Source organism: Sander lucioperca, chromosome 13 (assembly GCF_008315115.2).
Source record: "Sander lucioperca isolate FBNREF2018 chromosome 13, SLUC_FBN_1.2, whole genome shotgun sequence".
NCBI lineage: Eukaryota > Metazoa > Chordata > Actinopteri > Perciformes > Percidae > Sander > Sander lucioperca.
Genome location: NC_050185.1, coordinates 32,204,754 through 32,220,212, shown reverse-complemented (window position 1 = coordinate 32,220,212; position 15,459 = coordinate 32,204,754). Strand labels below are relative to the sequence as shown.

The following is a 15,459-nucleotide window of genomic DNA, read 5'->3' as shown; positions in this document are numbered from 1 at the left end:
AAGTGGTGTTGAGGGAGACACTATTCCTCTGTTTAGTTTGTCATTTCAAGTCACTGCAGATACTAGGAGTGTCAACAAAGTGCCCTTAAATGCATGCAATTATGCATAAATATATTATTTAGGGTCCCTAATGCAAAATCTAAACATTATACCAGCATCTGAATACTGTGGGAAACAAATGATGTATACATTAATTAGTGATTGATAGTGTTGACCCTTTGTGTTCTGCACTGCATTGCTGTGCTGTAGCTTTTAGACTCCAACCTCCTCCAGTCAGTGACTGTCATCATGGAGGAAAAGCAGACGACTGTAGCCGAGTGAAGAGGAACAAACGCCGCATCCCCGTCTTTGTTTCGCCTGTTGTTGTTATTATTATTATTATTATTAGAAATCGGTAAGAGGAAAATGTTGTCTATTATTGCATGGATTTTGTTGCCTGTTATGCCTGCACAGCCGACATTACAGGCGTCGTCTGTTGCTACGGATTATGCACAGTGTTTGTGCTCTGGGTTGCTAATCAGACCGGAGACGATCAAGCATTATTAGGACGTTTTTACTGGATTAGGATTCTCTGATTCTCTAAAGGGTGAAATAACCAAAATAGCTTCCAGAGTTTCTTTCTTTTTCATTGCACCGAATGTAGCCTAACAGAAATGCTGCATACCGGGGGAACCATGGGTAAAAGCTGCAGATTACATGCGCGTTCATTCTTCAGCACCGCGGACAGCTCCGGAGCTGCGGTCCTGAGCTGACCACTTCTGTCGGCCTCATTCAGAGAAAATTACCATCGTCTCCTCTGTTTTCTGTTTTCAGGTTATCAATCAACACAAACAGAACCGAAGGCACCTGAGCGGCCAATATGAAGCATTTTCTGAGGTAAGAGACTCCATTATTGCAAATGATGCAGGGCAAATTTACATTTTATTTGTCAGAACGTGAAAGAATTCATTCAAGCGCCCCCTCTTCTGAGCCTGTCCTTTTTTATCTTCGATCTACTGTAATGACTTGTTTATACCGAATACTGTAGACTATGTATTCCCAGTTCTCCCATTTTAAGACCAATCGATGATGATATTGTGTGGCCAGTAAGTGGCTGCTAAACTGGTTTGAGTGGGTCGTTTATAAAGGAGGCCTCTTAATTATGGAGCACATGTAACCAATTGGTTACTCTATTAATAGCTCTGTTGCGTTCGGTGTATTTCTGTAGGTATTTATATATTTTATGATAAAGCCATATTGATAAATCACAAACTACATTATCAATCAAAAACAGTGCAGTTAAAGGTTTAACATATAGGCAATATCGTTTTTAATTAACCTTGTTATTGGTTATACAAAATTGTAATGACAGTAGTGTAAGATTTTCAATCTTCAGTAAATCCACATTAGTACCTAGTCATGTATACATTACATTACTGATATGCTCAAGTGTGTTTTGCTCCTAGGCAAATTAGCACAAGATAGTTCAAAATGCTGTACATAGGACATACAAAGGCACTAAGATATATAGATTTAAAAGAAACATACTAATAGGATTTAAAAAGAGTAAAATAGAATAGAAAAAGTAAGCTAAAATGTAATAAACGGAGAATACAAGTTACAGCACTGCATTAGTGCAGTGCAATGAATCAATAGTTACACTTATTTGATTTATTTAAAGGCTTTGGTAAACAGAAGAAGTTTTACACTTTGATTTTAACAACCTGAGAATTTTTCTGGGTGTTTGTTCCAGATAGTTGGTGCAAAAAAAAACGAACGCTGCTTCTCCATGTTTAGTTTTGACCCTTTTGACAGAAGTCAACACACATACACTTACAATTACTATCTCTACTATCTATTATATCTATTTTCACACATCATCATATTGCAAAATCATTTATTTTATTGTATAATCATCCCTGACAAATGATGACAATACTAATAAATGAATAAATGAATACTGTAGGTTTCTCACACAATACTTCCAATTCAGACCACATTTCCCATAAATCCTGTTGTTTCCTGCACCCTACTTAGGATAATAAAACATTTTACTCCTTTTGCTTTGGTCTCAAATATATTTAGCTTCAATTACTTTCAATCAACAGTGGAGCCCAGCAGAGGCTGCCAAATATGTTTTACTGATGGCTTCCACAGTTTGTTTACAGTAATTGTACTAATGTGTTAAAATGAACGTGATAATAGTTTACTGATGTAGATTCAAGTTCCACCTTTTATTGGTTTTGGCTGATCAGAGTATTGAGAAGGATTAAAGGAGTAGTACTCCAGTGATTTAGTGTTGCACTTCCATTCAGTGAATAGACAGACACAAAAATCTAAGCATCAGAGGTGGAGATATACCGACTTTTAGTTCATAATTTTGGGTCAAACTAGGATGCAACCACCAGCATATATGCATTACAGACTTCCTTTTTGGACATCCACATCTTTGAAACTACACATTTCCCAAATTGTAACGCAGGCTGTTTTTAATTGGTAATTTGTCTTCAGGTCCAAACTGACGTTTTCTGAGTTCCTACAGACCCACAGAACACTTTGGGGGTCCATCCCAGTACCCACACGATTGTTTTGCAGTATTTATTGCTTGTATTTGTGTATTTCTGGTAATTTCCACAATCCACAAGTGCCAGTTAAGACCTCAAGCATGTGAAGGTTTGCAGAGCTCACTGGGACACGCTTAAAATAATGAGGCCATCCAGTCATTCACACAAATACTGCCAAAATAGATGCAACAAAGAAACTCCTGCTATCACAGCAATGCCAAAATTGGTCAGGATAATTGTCCTCAAGACTTGTTGGAGTGATATAAGCTCTGCACAAAAATGTCTTATACATTTAGAGGACTGAATTGCAGATTTCCAAACATTTTCCTAGTCTGTTCTAGTTACGGAGGAAATCAAATCCCGTTCTCATGCAAGCTGGGTGGAGCAGTCGGCGTTAGGTGCTGCACAGGCACCTGATCTATACATCAATGATCTATACATCATTGTTGCCTTTATAAGGTGTTGGTCATGTTCTAAACAAGAGGCAGGGGCAATACCATTCTTAAGTTTCTTCTTAATCAGTACTGATCATTTTACATATGTAAGAAAAGTAGAGTTAGTCAGATGCAGATAGTTAGCATATTATAATTCGAAAAACGTCTACTTGTCAGCTTGACTACACGCAAATATTGTAGTGTGTGTATTTGGACCCACTTATTATCAGTGTTTTCACAGCCTAGTAAACAGACTTTTACTGTATGTGTAGAATTGATGGAGTGCCCCTTTAAAATGAGGTTCAGTGTCACATTTCCTTTGTATCAATCGTCCCACCATCACCTGTTCTTGGTGTGCGATTCCTTGAAGGTGAAGAAAATGACAGTGTTTAACATGCCAGTCTCATCCACAGGACTAGCAGGAGGAATTAATCCTTCAGGATTGTATTTGCCTTCGTTTTATGTAGACATGGCAGATCATGTTATGCTGTGATCCGTCAGCATCAGGAGGATTTATTTCGGCCTAAAAACGTTTTAAACTCTCACCTAGATATTACCTAGTAAGGCCCTGCTTGTGTTTTAGGTTATGCTGATGTATTTTCTCAGCTTTATTGCCAATGTTAGCCCTGTTAAAATAACACAACATTTGGGTTCTAAATGTGTGTTTCAGGATCATGAAATTAGACCATAGAAGGTTTTAAATTACAATAACATGACATGAGTTTCTTCCTTCTTCCTTTCCTGTTCAGTGCAGAGTGAAGCAGTTAGAGGCTGGCAATTATTTAGTCTCCACAGTTTCTTAATTGGTCGCTATGCATTTCCCAAGACACATATCTCCATTTTCATTCTCAGTGTCAGCTGTAAAAATAGCACACTTTGATCTGCTGCAAGTCTAACCTGGTAGACAAGTACAACACCGTTTTCTGACTCTGTTTGCTTTATATCTTCCTCCCTGCTCCTCTTTTTTTTCTGTTTTTAGCCCATTTGACGTGTCTTTATTTTGTAAAACTATGGGATTTTGACTATATATCCCCCAATATACTAAGCTGCAAAGCTCTGAAGAATAAAACATACCTTTTATTTTGCTATAAAGGATCACAATCGTGATCGATACTAAAGTACATATCCCTCCTGTCTTCTCCTCTCCAGAGTGGTGACCCAGTTCTTTGTGTTCCTCTACTGTAAATGTCTGTGGCGGGGCCTGAAGTTTGTAGCCAGAAAGTTTACGGGGCACTGCGAGCTGCAGCGAATCTGCTACAACAACAAGCATGGAGCCCGCAGGACCCTCAAGATAGGTAGGCCCACACACTGCCTGATTTAGGAAAAGAAATATAAACTGAGATATCTGTTTTTGCAAAAAAAGTAACCCTTTTATTTGTATTTGTAGCCTATTTAATTATATATTGTTCATATTTATTTTTCTGGCTTTAAATGGAACATTGGAAATTAAAATAAAGTTACATGTTGGGGAGAATCTTTGGGCCAATAGCAGTTTTCACAATTTAAACTCAATATGTAAATGTTCATTTCTGCCTTGAACCATATTCAAAATATATAGTTTTGAAGCTACTAAAAGTAATAATAATTTAAAGTCACTGTTTGCAGTTGTCTTACACTTTGCAACCATTTCCTTCCAGAATCGTCTCTGAGGTTCTCCAAAAATGAGGTACGGGTCTATGGTGTGTCACTGAGTTTTCTAGCTTTAATCTGTTTATATATCTATTCCCACGTTCTCCTCCTCCTGCTGTCCCTTTTTGTTTCTGCCATCTTTCTGTGTTTTCTGCTCTCGTCCTCTCCAGCTGCTGCAGTCTGCCCTCAGCATCCATCCTGACAAAGTGGAGAAAACCATTGAGGACATCATGGCGTTGAAGAAGATTAACCCTGACACCAACCCACAGTGAGACACTGCATTACATTATCACCTCACTGTGACTTCATCACTTACGTTAGGGTGTTGTGGTAAAGAAGATCAACACTTTGAATCCTCAGACTAACTGAACGTCAGTGCAGCTGTGGACAGTGAACAATTAACACGTTTGTCTTTATTCCGCTATCATTACTGACCTGCTCTCGAGCAAGGCACTGAACCCCAACCTGCTCAAACTGAGCTTTTGAGTGGCTCAGAACATAATACTGTGCTTGTACATTAATATATCAGAATTTCCTCATACAAACAGTCCTTCCTCTTCCCTGTGTGTCTCCCAGGTTGGGCATCTCTCTTCAGGCCAGCCTGCTGCAGATTGTGGGCTACAGGAGCCTGGTGGTGGAAGTGGAGAAGCTGCGCAAGGAGCCGTACGACTGTGAAAACCCAGAGAACGAGGACATGCTGATGAAGGTATATATAATCCTAACAGGAATATATATAATATATGTACAGTATAATGGTAGGATTGGCATTGTATTTAGATCATTGTAACATAAAGCCTCATTCATAGTTTACAATTGTAATCACTTGTCGAGAGGAAATAATTTAACTTTACTAAGCTGTGGTGTGTGTGTGTGTGTGTGTGTGTGTGTGTGTGTTGCAGCTGTGGAAGGAGCTGCGTCCTGACACACCTCTCACTGGACGCATCTCTAAACAGTGGTGTGAGATTGGTTTCCAAGGCAGCGATCCCAAGACTGATTTCAGAGGCATGGGCCTGCTGGGCCTGCACAACCTGCTGTGAGCTCTTTTTCTGTAAAACATTGATCATAATCCAAAGACATGTTACACTTTAATGGGATAAGACTATAATAAGACATATTAGTGGTTGCATTTGGACTTTTACATAGGCCTACACAAGACCTGGAAAGTGCTGTGAGACAATAGCTACTTATGAACTTCAGAAATGTAATACTAGAAAATTAATCATCCACATATTCTTAAATTCCCTTTTTGTGAATCTTCTCTCGTCTTTCTGCAGGTATTTCGCAGAACATGACAAGGCCACTGCCCTGCAGATGCTCCACGACTCCCTGCAACCAAAGCACAAGTTAGCAGCCCCCTTTTTCTCAACTTTTACCCAAAGCAGGATAAAATTAAAGGAATACACCGAGTGATTTGGTAGAGAGTCTGTCTGGTTGACCGGTGTATTCTCAGGAGAACAGCAACTACAGGGTAGTAGGGATCCAAAAACTGAGGAAATGTGTGCTTTTAGCAGAAACTGAGACTGTCAAACATGTACATGTACTGTATGTATGGCAGGTGGTTCATAGAAACTGTACAGCTAAAAATAACTTAACATCAGAAGAGCTCAATAGCTCAGCCATAAAATCATGGAAATTTTAGCGCCCCGATCCTGATCAAATTAGTGCTAATCACCAGCATCTATAATGTCCAATAATAAAGCAAATTGGAAGCCGCTCAATGTTCAACATCAATTAATGCAGCTTTAAAATCTTTCTACCTGACTTGTGGTGTGTCTCTTTAACTTTAAACTGCACTCAGTCATTCATTCCTACAGCTTGATGTCATTCACTGTCTTCTTTTATTGACTGCTGCTGCTGCTGCTGCTCATATTGTTTGTCATCGACATCTAAATGGGCTGTCTCATTTCACAAATGAAGATTTGCTTTCTTTTTCTTCTCCACCTCCACCTTTCCACCCATGCCTCCCTCTCTGACTCTCACATGCACTGTTGTAGGAGCACACACAGAAATCCAAGGTACTTGATTTCACTTTCATTCTTTTCACTGAATTCGTAGCTTCCTTTTTTGGGCTGATGTTTCATGCATTTAAAGCTGCACTAAGCACAATTTATGTATACGTTATTTGTACTTGGTCATCTCATCATCAACACAGGCCCCCACGCAGAAAGGTGCTGTAAACTTGTTTTTATTTAATACAATTCCTGAATGGATAATAGAGCAACACATTCACACTCCCAATGCGTCAATTACAGCCGCTTGGTCAGGACCCCTTGGCTTCACTTTTTAACACGCTGGTGATGCCCCTTTGGCATCATTTTTCAGCGTGCAGGGTAGTCCAGTTTTCAATTCAAACAACACTACGTTCTCATCCCAACTCGTCACATAGTGACACTTTCACATTGGCATCTCTTACCCTTACGTACCCCTGCGCGTCGAACTGTCACTATAGTTGAGGTTTTAAACATGGGAAACACATGGGCTACGTTCAGACTGCAGGCAAAAGTGGCCTAAATCAGATTTTTTTTGGGGTCAAATGACCAGGTCAGACTTCTTCAGAAGTAGTGTGATCACTCAAATCTTGCCCAGATCAGATTTTTTAAAATCAGATTTAGTCCACTTCCATATGTGGTCCTGAGTCAGACCCAGGTCTGATTTTTTTCAATGCGGCCGCAGTGTGAACAACTAAGGCGGATTTGATGTGAATTTAACGTCAATCTACATCGACATTTGCCAAAATTATGTGCCGGCGGGAGTTAGCCCTAGACACAGACAGATAATCAAAAGTTGCCCTCGACATCTGAAAGTTTTGAATAAACTGTGTCTCTGTGAAGCTAATTCACAACGCCGTCCCACCACTCATGGCTTCGTCTCTGCATCCACACAGACCTCTGTAGTGAATTTGCAGCCATAACCCCGCCAAAGTCCAAAATAGCCAATCTGGCTCTCTTTTTCTTCATTCTTCTCCTCCTCAGCACCTGCTCATTAATGTTACGGCTGCCATTACACAAACATTTTGAATTTTTGAAAATGCTTACTTCCTCCATAACCTCCCTAACTTTAGTGCAACAGCATGCTGCATCTGATGTCATTGTTATTGTTCTTTTGCGCATGTGGGTCAGTTCGAAACCGCAAACAGTGGAAGGTAATGTGAACAGCCAAACAAAAAATGTTATCTGAGCAAAAAATCCAAATTAAGCATTAAGACTTGCGGTGTGAACGTAGCCCTAATGCTACATAATACCACTTAGCAAAGGTTAGGGAAAGATCATGGGTGGGGTTAAAAGAAAAGTAAAGTAACTAAAGTGACACACGGGACACAAATGGGACATGAATCCCTGTCTCCAGGTGAAAGTCCTGTGTTGTTTCTTTAATACTCATTCCTCCCATTGTCGCTCTTCATACTACATCACCTAACAACGCCGCGGTCGTGCAGTTGCTCAAAGAGCCACTTATTGTACATCCATGCTGAGAGCCCAGTGCGTCCCATACAGACGCCAAGGGGGCTACCGTATTTGACGAGTTGGCAGTGAGAAGGGGTTGAATATATTGATGGGTGTGCCCCCACATTTGAATTAATAAGCGGAAAAAAAAAATAGCTTTGGTAATAATAGTTTTAGTCATGGCAAAAGACTGAGTACATTCACTTTTAGAATACATACCTTTTATGGATAATTGGTATATGTGTGTATATTATTGTATGAGTATTTGCTACAAAATATCAAACTCATTTTAGATTTGACATTTTTTTACCTTGGACCTGACCTCAGATCAAAACCTCTGACTCAATATTTGAGGACTTGACTTCAACACTGCTTAACTGTAAATCTATAATGTTGACCATATACAGACAAAAACAAATCAAAGCGCCATTGCAGAATATTCCAAAACCATGTAAAGAAACTAAGTGACATGTATAAGTTTACATTTGTATACCTTTGAACAATCTGTTCCAGTTTTACAGCCTTGCCATGATATGCTGTTTCCACAAGAAATGCAACAGTTCAGGAAGCAAGCTCATAAAATGTTTATTGTGACTTTAAGATTTCTCAGAAGGTTTTGTGGTGCACTCAGTGTTGTTTCATATGTAGACAGCACATGACTCAAGTGTTGTGTCCTTCACAGTGAGATAAACAAGCCTGAATGGGAACAGAAGAACCTAGACAAAGCAATTGGGTAAGTGTCTGCACATGTGCTGTATGATGGCATGCATGAGTGTGTGTGGAGGAGGCAGAACTGGGCTACTGCTGCTGGAGCTGTGCAACTTTTGGCCTCAATACAGAGCAGTTTTAGTAGCGAAGGGGCTCTGTGATGTGGCCATGGAGTGTGTATATGCAGGAAGTGTTTTAGCTGTGTGTGTGTCCTCCTGCCTCCAGTCTGCATCAGCTCTGATAAACACCAAGGACTCCCTCTAAAAAACACACACAGTCACACAAAATCCTCCTACAAATCCTACACAGTATTGTGAGGGAACTCCAGCAGAGCAGCAAGCTGTAAACTGCAGGCCCCGAGGCGGCAGTAGCTCAGTCTGTGGGGACTTGGCTTAATAACCGGAGGATCGCTGGTTCAAATCCCAGCATGGCCCGAGTGCAGAGTGTGGACTGGTAACTGGAGAGGTGCCAGGTCCCCTCCTGGGCACTGCCGAGGTGCCCTTGAGCAAGGCACCAAAGCCCAGAGGCGCCCTCCTGTGAGGCAGCCCCCTCGCTATGTATGATAATAAGTCCTGTCTGTACATGTGTGCATTTGGTGTGTGTGAGAATATACGGTATATAACAACAGAGTGAAAATATTTAAATTAGATTTCCCCTTGTGGGATTCATAAAGTATATCTTGTTCTTCAGTCATTTACTGTGACAGTGTCTGTACTAAAGGGATAGTTCATGATTGATATACAGCGTTCTCCCCTCACATCCACCATATCCCTCACCTCATGTGGACCCTGTGTATTTTGCGATGAAGTGAAAGTTGGGTGGTAAAGGATGTTGAGTATTTTTTTCTTTTGATGCTAAATGACAATAAAAATATTTATAATTCTTATATATTTTGTTTAGATGTAAGATGTTTTTAGTAGGGTAGTTTTTTTTCACGTTTTTCAGGAAACTTTGGCACCATTGATAGTGTTTTTTGGAAATGTTCCAATCTAAATGCAAAATAACATCTTTCACAGCCACTGGCAGGAGCACAGTCTGTTATTTACGGTAGTTTGATTGACTTTCCCATCCGCATTCCGTGAAAACCCGCCCTACTCTGCCTCTGATTGGCTAGTACTCCTACTTGCCTTCTGTGTAGAATGCAGCACAAAGGAAAAAAAAACAAACACTGCCTGAGCGGGCTCGCTATATGATGGCAGGCTTAATGGTGATATGGCACACTTATTAACAAAATCATTTAAAAATGGCACTTCATATTAAAAAGGTTGCTGACCCCTACTACCTCAAGTCAGTTTCCTTTATATAGCACAATATCGCAAATTAAGCATACCCTCTATCCTTAGCCCATCGATTTGGATAAGGAAAAACTTCCCCCGAAAAAAAACTTTAACAGGGAAAAGAATAGTGACTCCCTCATTGAGCATTTCTTTCATCGTTCTTTCTGAAAAAAATAAACGTGTTCCTGGGATTTACTTGAGACAAAATTGGCATCCACTACAGGAATTGCTATTTTAACACCGATTAATTTGTCAACATACAAAGAAACTACAGCTCCAATGTGAATCTAAGGTTTGGTTTCATCCATATCAACAATGTCCACCAAACACCCGCTTCTTAAGTCATATTTCCAACTTTTTAGCTCTAATGACGGTCTCTTTTGTCTCCAGTGAATGTCAAGGGCTTATGGGAAATGAAGTCTGTTAAAGTCTGTTCAAAAACCACATCATCCACACTTCTCTAGTTGAACCATCAAACATACAAAAACTTCCTACAAACTAACATAATTTTGTACGACCTCCTTCCAGATACTCCTTTGCCATTGTGGGCATCAACATCACAGACCTGGCCTACTCTCTGCTGGTGACTGGAGCTCTGAAGACCCACCTATACAACGTGGCCCCAGAGATGCCAAGCCTGCTGCACTTCCAGCAGACCTTCTGTGAGTTCAGTTGCTGCAAAATCAGATATGAATCTAGATTTTGTTTTTGTGCTTATACTTTATATGTTGGCCTGTTTTGGTTCACCAGTATTTTTTCACCGTTAAAGTAAGGACACGCTGGTAAGATTTTGACATAAAGCATATATATATATATATATATATATATACTTTTTTTTTGGGGGGGGGGGGCATTTCTGCCTTTATTAGATAGGAAAGCTGAGATATCAAAGGGGAGAGAGAGAGGGGTAGACATGCAGGAAAACCATCACAGGTCGGACTCAAACCCTGGACCTTCTGCGTCGAGAAATAAACCTCTGCACATGTGCGCCCGCTCTACCAACAGAGCTAACCGGCCACCATATAGCACATTTAACACTAAAACACTGCCTGCTGACTTACAAAAGATTAAAAGTTGAAATTGACTTGACACTAAATCCAAATTGTCAATAGCTATTATCTTTCAATAAGACATATCAGTTAAAACCAAGCAGAGATGGAAAAAGTACTCAGATCCTTTACTTAAGTAAAAGTCGCAATACCACAGTGTAGAAATACTCTGTTACAAGTAAAAGTCCTGCAATCAAATTTTGATTTAAAGCTATAGTGCGTAGTTTTTGTCGCCCCCATGAGGAATTCTAAGTAATGACAACAAAACTGTCGGCGCGTCCACATGATACAGCCTTCTGTGATTGCGCCCGTGCCCCTACCCCTCCTCCACGCAGTTGCTTTTAGCCAAGGAGGACACAGAGGATTAAAAACATGACTGACTCTTCAGAAGAGGTAATTATCGAGTTTCCCGCCCGGGAAAGTCACCGGACGCCACAATCTTTTGAACATAGTCATACTGAGAAATACAGAGAGAGTTGTGTGGAACTGATAGTCTTAATTACAGTGGCTTTGCAGCAAATAATTTGTCAATGGCTTGAATGTAACGGCCGTTTGTTAATATCAAAAAGTTACGCACTAAAGCTTTAAGTAAAAGTACAACTGTATTATTACCATCAAAATATACTTAAAGTACCAAAAGTACTCATTAGAGTATATTATTGAATTACAATCCTTGATGAATTACTGTGTCCATCACTTTATTTGTTGAAACTGGTAGGTGGAGCTCATTTTAACTACTATATCTGTTGGGTGAATTGGCACCAACACAGACATTTTATCTTAACCTATAATAATGCGTAATCATTCATTTGTTGATAATATGTTTTATTATTAATATAAAGTAAATTACTTAAGTAATTAAATGCAGTGGAGTAAAAAAAAAACTACATTTCGTCAAAATTAGAACTTAAGTCTAGCAGTTGAGTAAATGTCCTTAGTTATATTTCACCACTGAAACCCAGTGTGAATGAGTAATGTGACAGTGGTGAGTTTTTGATTTGAGTGAAGTTTGTTTCTCCTCTGTTTTGTTGCGAGAAGTTAGCTAGTTGCTAACTTTGTCAGAAGAAACTAAAATGGTAAAACTATGGGCCTGAAAACCAAACCAATGAAGGACGCTATGAAGCTCCATAGAGCTGAGGCTAAAAATATTGATTATATACTCACACATGCAGGATCATTTTTTCCCCCCTTCTTTATGGCAGGTTACCTGATGCAGGAGTTCCACCGTTTCTGGATCGAGGAGGATCCCAGCGACATAATGGAGTTCAACCGGGTCCGCTCCAAGTTCCACCGGAGGATCCTGCGACAGCTGAAGAACCCGGACATGGCTCTGTGCCCCCACTTCTCCGCCTCCCACCTCCACCTGGTCAACCTGTAAACACACAATCCCCTGACCTGTGACCCTCCCCACTGAACCCTTCATACCCCCACAGAGGTCTCCCCTGGATGTCCGGTAGGCCAACTAAAAAAATCTGAGCACCCTTTACACTTAATATACACGGTCCCTCAAACAGCTGGACACATCCGAGGGGAGGCTCTGTTCCTTCTCTGCTCAGTCCATCTCGTCTCAGCTAACGTCATGTCGCATCACTGCCAAAAGCTCACTCAACCACTGCACACACACAGAGACACACACACACACACACACACACACACACACACACACACACACACACACACACACACACACACACACACACACACACACACACACACTGCCTCTACACCCTCTGCACTGCAGCGGTACACCACCAGCATCAGAGATGACCATAGCGATTGTAGATGTGCTTGAGGAGGGTGCACCACACAACTCATCATTATCTGTTGCTTTAATGATTTATGACGATTGTATCACAGCTGATACACCTCAGTCATGGACCCTGTGCTTATTCTCATAAACCCAAATTTTCAGCCAAAAAAATAATAAGAAAAAAAAATCCCTTTTTTTAAATTGCAACGTAGTGCTCATCAGTTCATTATATATTTTGCTAGTCTGGCTTTCAGACCCAAGGTCAAACGTGTCAAAACTAATATTTTGTATTAAATATGAAGAGCTATAGATATATAATGTAAGTTTAAATGAAGCATAAAAGAAATGTTGCTGGTGCTGATTCAATCAATTAAACAATATGGCCAGTTCATCTCTTAGCTTTGTCTGTATTAGCTAATCGATAGACATTGTACTGTACTTTTTATGTCAACTTGACATTAAGACTTGTCCTTGCCAAAATATCGAATGTGGAGAACTTACAATCACAGCATTAGTTTGTTTCTTGTGAGCTCAAATGTACGTTTTGTAAACCTGCTAAATGATGTTCATAAATATTTTAAAACTTATTGTTTTGTTAAGCTACACATATTCAAAGTCCAGCATTAGGCAGCACAGTTCCCAGTTTGGATACTAAAAGAGCTTCACCTCTTGCAATTAATAACCTTTTTTTATTTCCTCGCACATATTTACGCTTTTAAAGATTATTTTTTTGGGCATTTTAGGCCTTTATTTGTGATAGGACAACTTAGACATTAAAGGGGAGAGAGAGGGGGAATGACGAGCAGCAGGTCAGAATCGAACCCACGACCGCTGCGTCAAGGACTGAGCCTCTGAATGGGCACACACTCTACCAGGTGAGCTACCCAGGCGCCCTAGAAAAATTATTTTAATATTTCATGAACTTTATTTTTACAGGTTTGCAAACGTGTTTTGCCTTTGCTTTGACCCCATGCAGAGATTCTGTTATGAATGTTCCTCACATGCTCACATTCATGATTGTTTGACTATTTTAATTGATTGAATGTGACACTGTGTCTACTGTTGTATCAGCCAAAGCAATAATTTACATTCATTTCACTGCACATTTAGTTTAAATGTATTGATTTGCACCGTGCGTGCCTAAGTATTCGTTTTATTTTCTAACTCAGAGCTGGAATTCTAATCAAGTCATAGCTGCAGCTATAGCTATGCAGCATGTAGCGTTTAATAGAGGTAAATTATTACCACATACATTTTAAGACATTAGTGTAATTCATGTCATGGAAAGTTGCTGTGCTGCATTTTACAATGTCCACATTTTTTGAGGGGAAACCTGCTGAATTACTTTAAGGAAGTGAACACATGTTTGTCCCTTTCTGTAAAACCAAAGACACCAGGGATGTGACAGGAAGCAGTGGGGTTTATAAAGAATGTAGTCTTACTCCGATTTTCCACTGGGCACGTCTTTGCTGCATTCCGGTTTTGTTCCGTCCTCCGCCACGTGCCATACCACACCGGGGGCGTTTCGGAAGCGGAGCGTCTTGCTGCCTGACTCACAGATTTCATTGTCTGTACAAGTACTTTCCAGAACAATCAGGTGTTTATTAAGCTAATATCTACCTTCTACTCCAGGCACTCCTACAGTTACACTCCATGCCTTCTTGCAGCATGGTGGCCGCACAGCAAGAAGGTTCTGGTTTCGAATCCAGGTCGTTCTGGGCCTTTCTGTGTGGAGTCTGTATGTTCTCCCCATGTTTGCGTGGGTTTCCTCCGGGTGCTCCGGTTTCCCCCACCATCAAAAAACATGTACTAGGTTCTCCAGTCAGTGCCCTTGATCAAGGCACTGGCTCAGATCTGGAGTTGGTCCCCGGGCGCTGTAAATGGCTGCTCACTGCTCCCTTGAGGGATGGGTTAAATGCAGAGAATGAATTTCACTACATGTATGTGTATGTGACAATAAAGTACCTTTACCTTCTCTTTTCTGGTGTTGTCCTTATAAAAAGGATTTGTGATGTCTATTATGTTTTTCAACCTCTAAGATGAATCTCTCATTGTCCGTGACATAAACGATATTGGGGGGTGTCTTTTGGTAAACTGACTGGATGCTCTCGCTGTTTCACTTCCTGCCCGGCTGTCCGAACTGCCCGCGGCTCGCATGAAAATAGACCTGGCGCGTATCTTTAGCGGAGCGGAGAGTCGCTTCACACACGCTTCTGGGACGCACCGTGGCACAGCTGGTGGAATATCAAGAATTGAGTTAAATGGCAGCGATTGCTCGCGTGGGTCGACGAGCCTGGTGGAAAATAGGGGTTAATGTTTAGTGGTCTTACCTCTTCTCCATGATGATCTCTTTTGTGTTCAGTAAAGTAGTAAAGTGTAACTTAGCAACGATTTCAGAGATCAGTGTTCTTAAAAAAAATGCTACACATAGAAGCTTTAACAAGCATCTGCAACAACCAGATACATAAGACTATATACATGTAGAGCTGCTCCACAGAGAATGAATTAGGTGATTCATACTAACAGTGGAGAGCTGACAGTGAAAATGTAAAAATGCTAAAGATGGAGGCGTTGACCGGCCAGTCAACGCAGGAAGACTTTTTATTAAGGTGGTATTCCCAGATGTCAC

The 15,459-nt window shown here is 40.5% G+C and overlaps 1 protein-coding gene and 1 long non-coding RNA gene across 3 annotated transcripts; one reads left to right on the top strand and one right to left on the bottom strand.

The window, feature by feature from the left end:
- Window positions 1-200: 200 nt before the first annotated feature.
- elmod1 (ELMO/CED-12 domain containing 1) lies at window positions 201-12,768 on the top strand. 2 transcript variants are annotated; one of them, XM_031308140.2, is made up of 12 exons: window positions 201-394; window positions 814-876; window positions 4,127-4,272; window positions 4,615-4,643; window positions 4,777-4,874; window positions 5,183-5,312; window positions 5,506-5,639; window positions 5,881-5,949; window positions 6,601-6,621; window positions 8,729-8,779; window positions 10,560-10,693; window positions 12,283-12,768. In XM_031308140.2, exons 2-12 carry the CDS (start codon window positions 860-862, stop codon window positions 12,456-12,458), a joined length of 1,005 nt encoding a protein of 334 aa, XP_031164000.1. In that variant the 5' UTR covers window positions 201-394; window positions 814-859; the 3' UTR covers window positions 12,459-12,768. The 2 variants fall into 2 exon arrangements, with proteins under 2 accessions (XP_031164000.1, XP_031164001.1); XM_031308141.2 differs by lacking the exon at window positions 6,601-6,621.
- Window positions 12,769-14,339: 1,571 nt separating this feature from the next.
- On the bottom strand, window positions 14,340-14,983 carry LOC116056039. Its single transcript, XR_004106465.2, has 2 exons — window positions 14,802-14,983; window positions 14,340-14,487 (listed from the first exon to the last, which is right to left on the bottom strand). It is a non-coding gene; the product is annotated as an uncharacterized LOC116056039 (long non-coding RNA).
- Between the last annotated feature and the right edge of the window lie 476 nt (window positions 14,984-15,459).

Coding starts and splice junctions, on each gene's coding strand:
- elmod1 (XM_031308140.2), top strand. Junction 4,273..4,614: donor CCGCAGGACCCTCAAGATAG/GTAGGCCCACAC, acceptor ATTTCCTTCCAG/AATCGTCTCTGAGGTTCTCC. Junction 5,950..6,600: donor TCCCTGCAACCAAAGCACAA/GTTAGCAGCCCC, acceptor GCACTGTTGTAG/GAGCACACACAGAAATCCAA.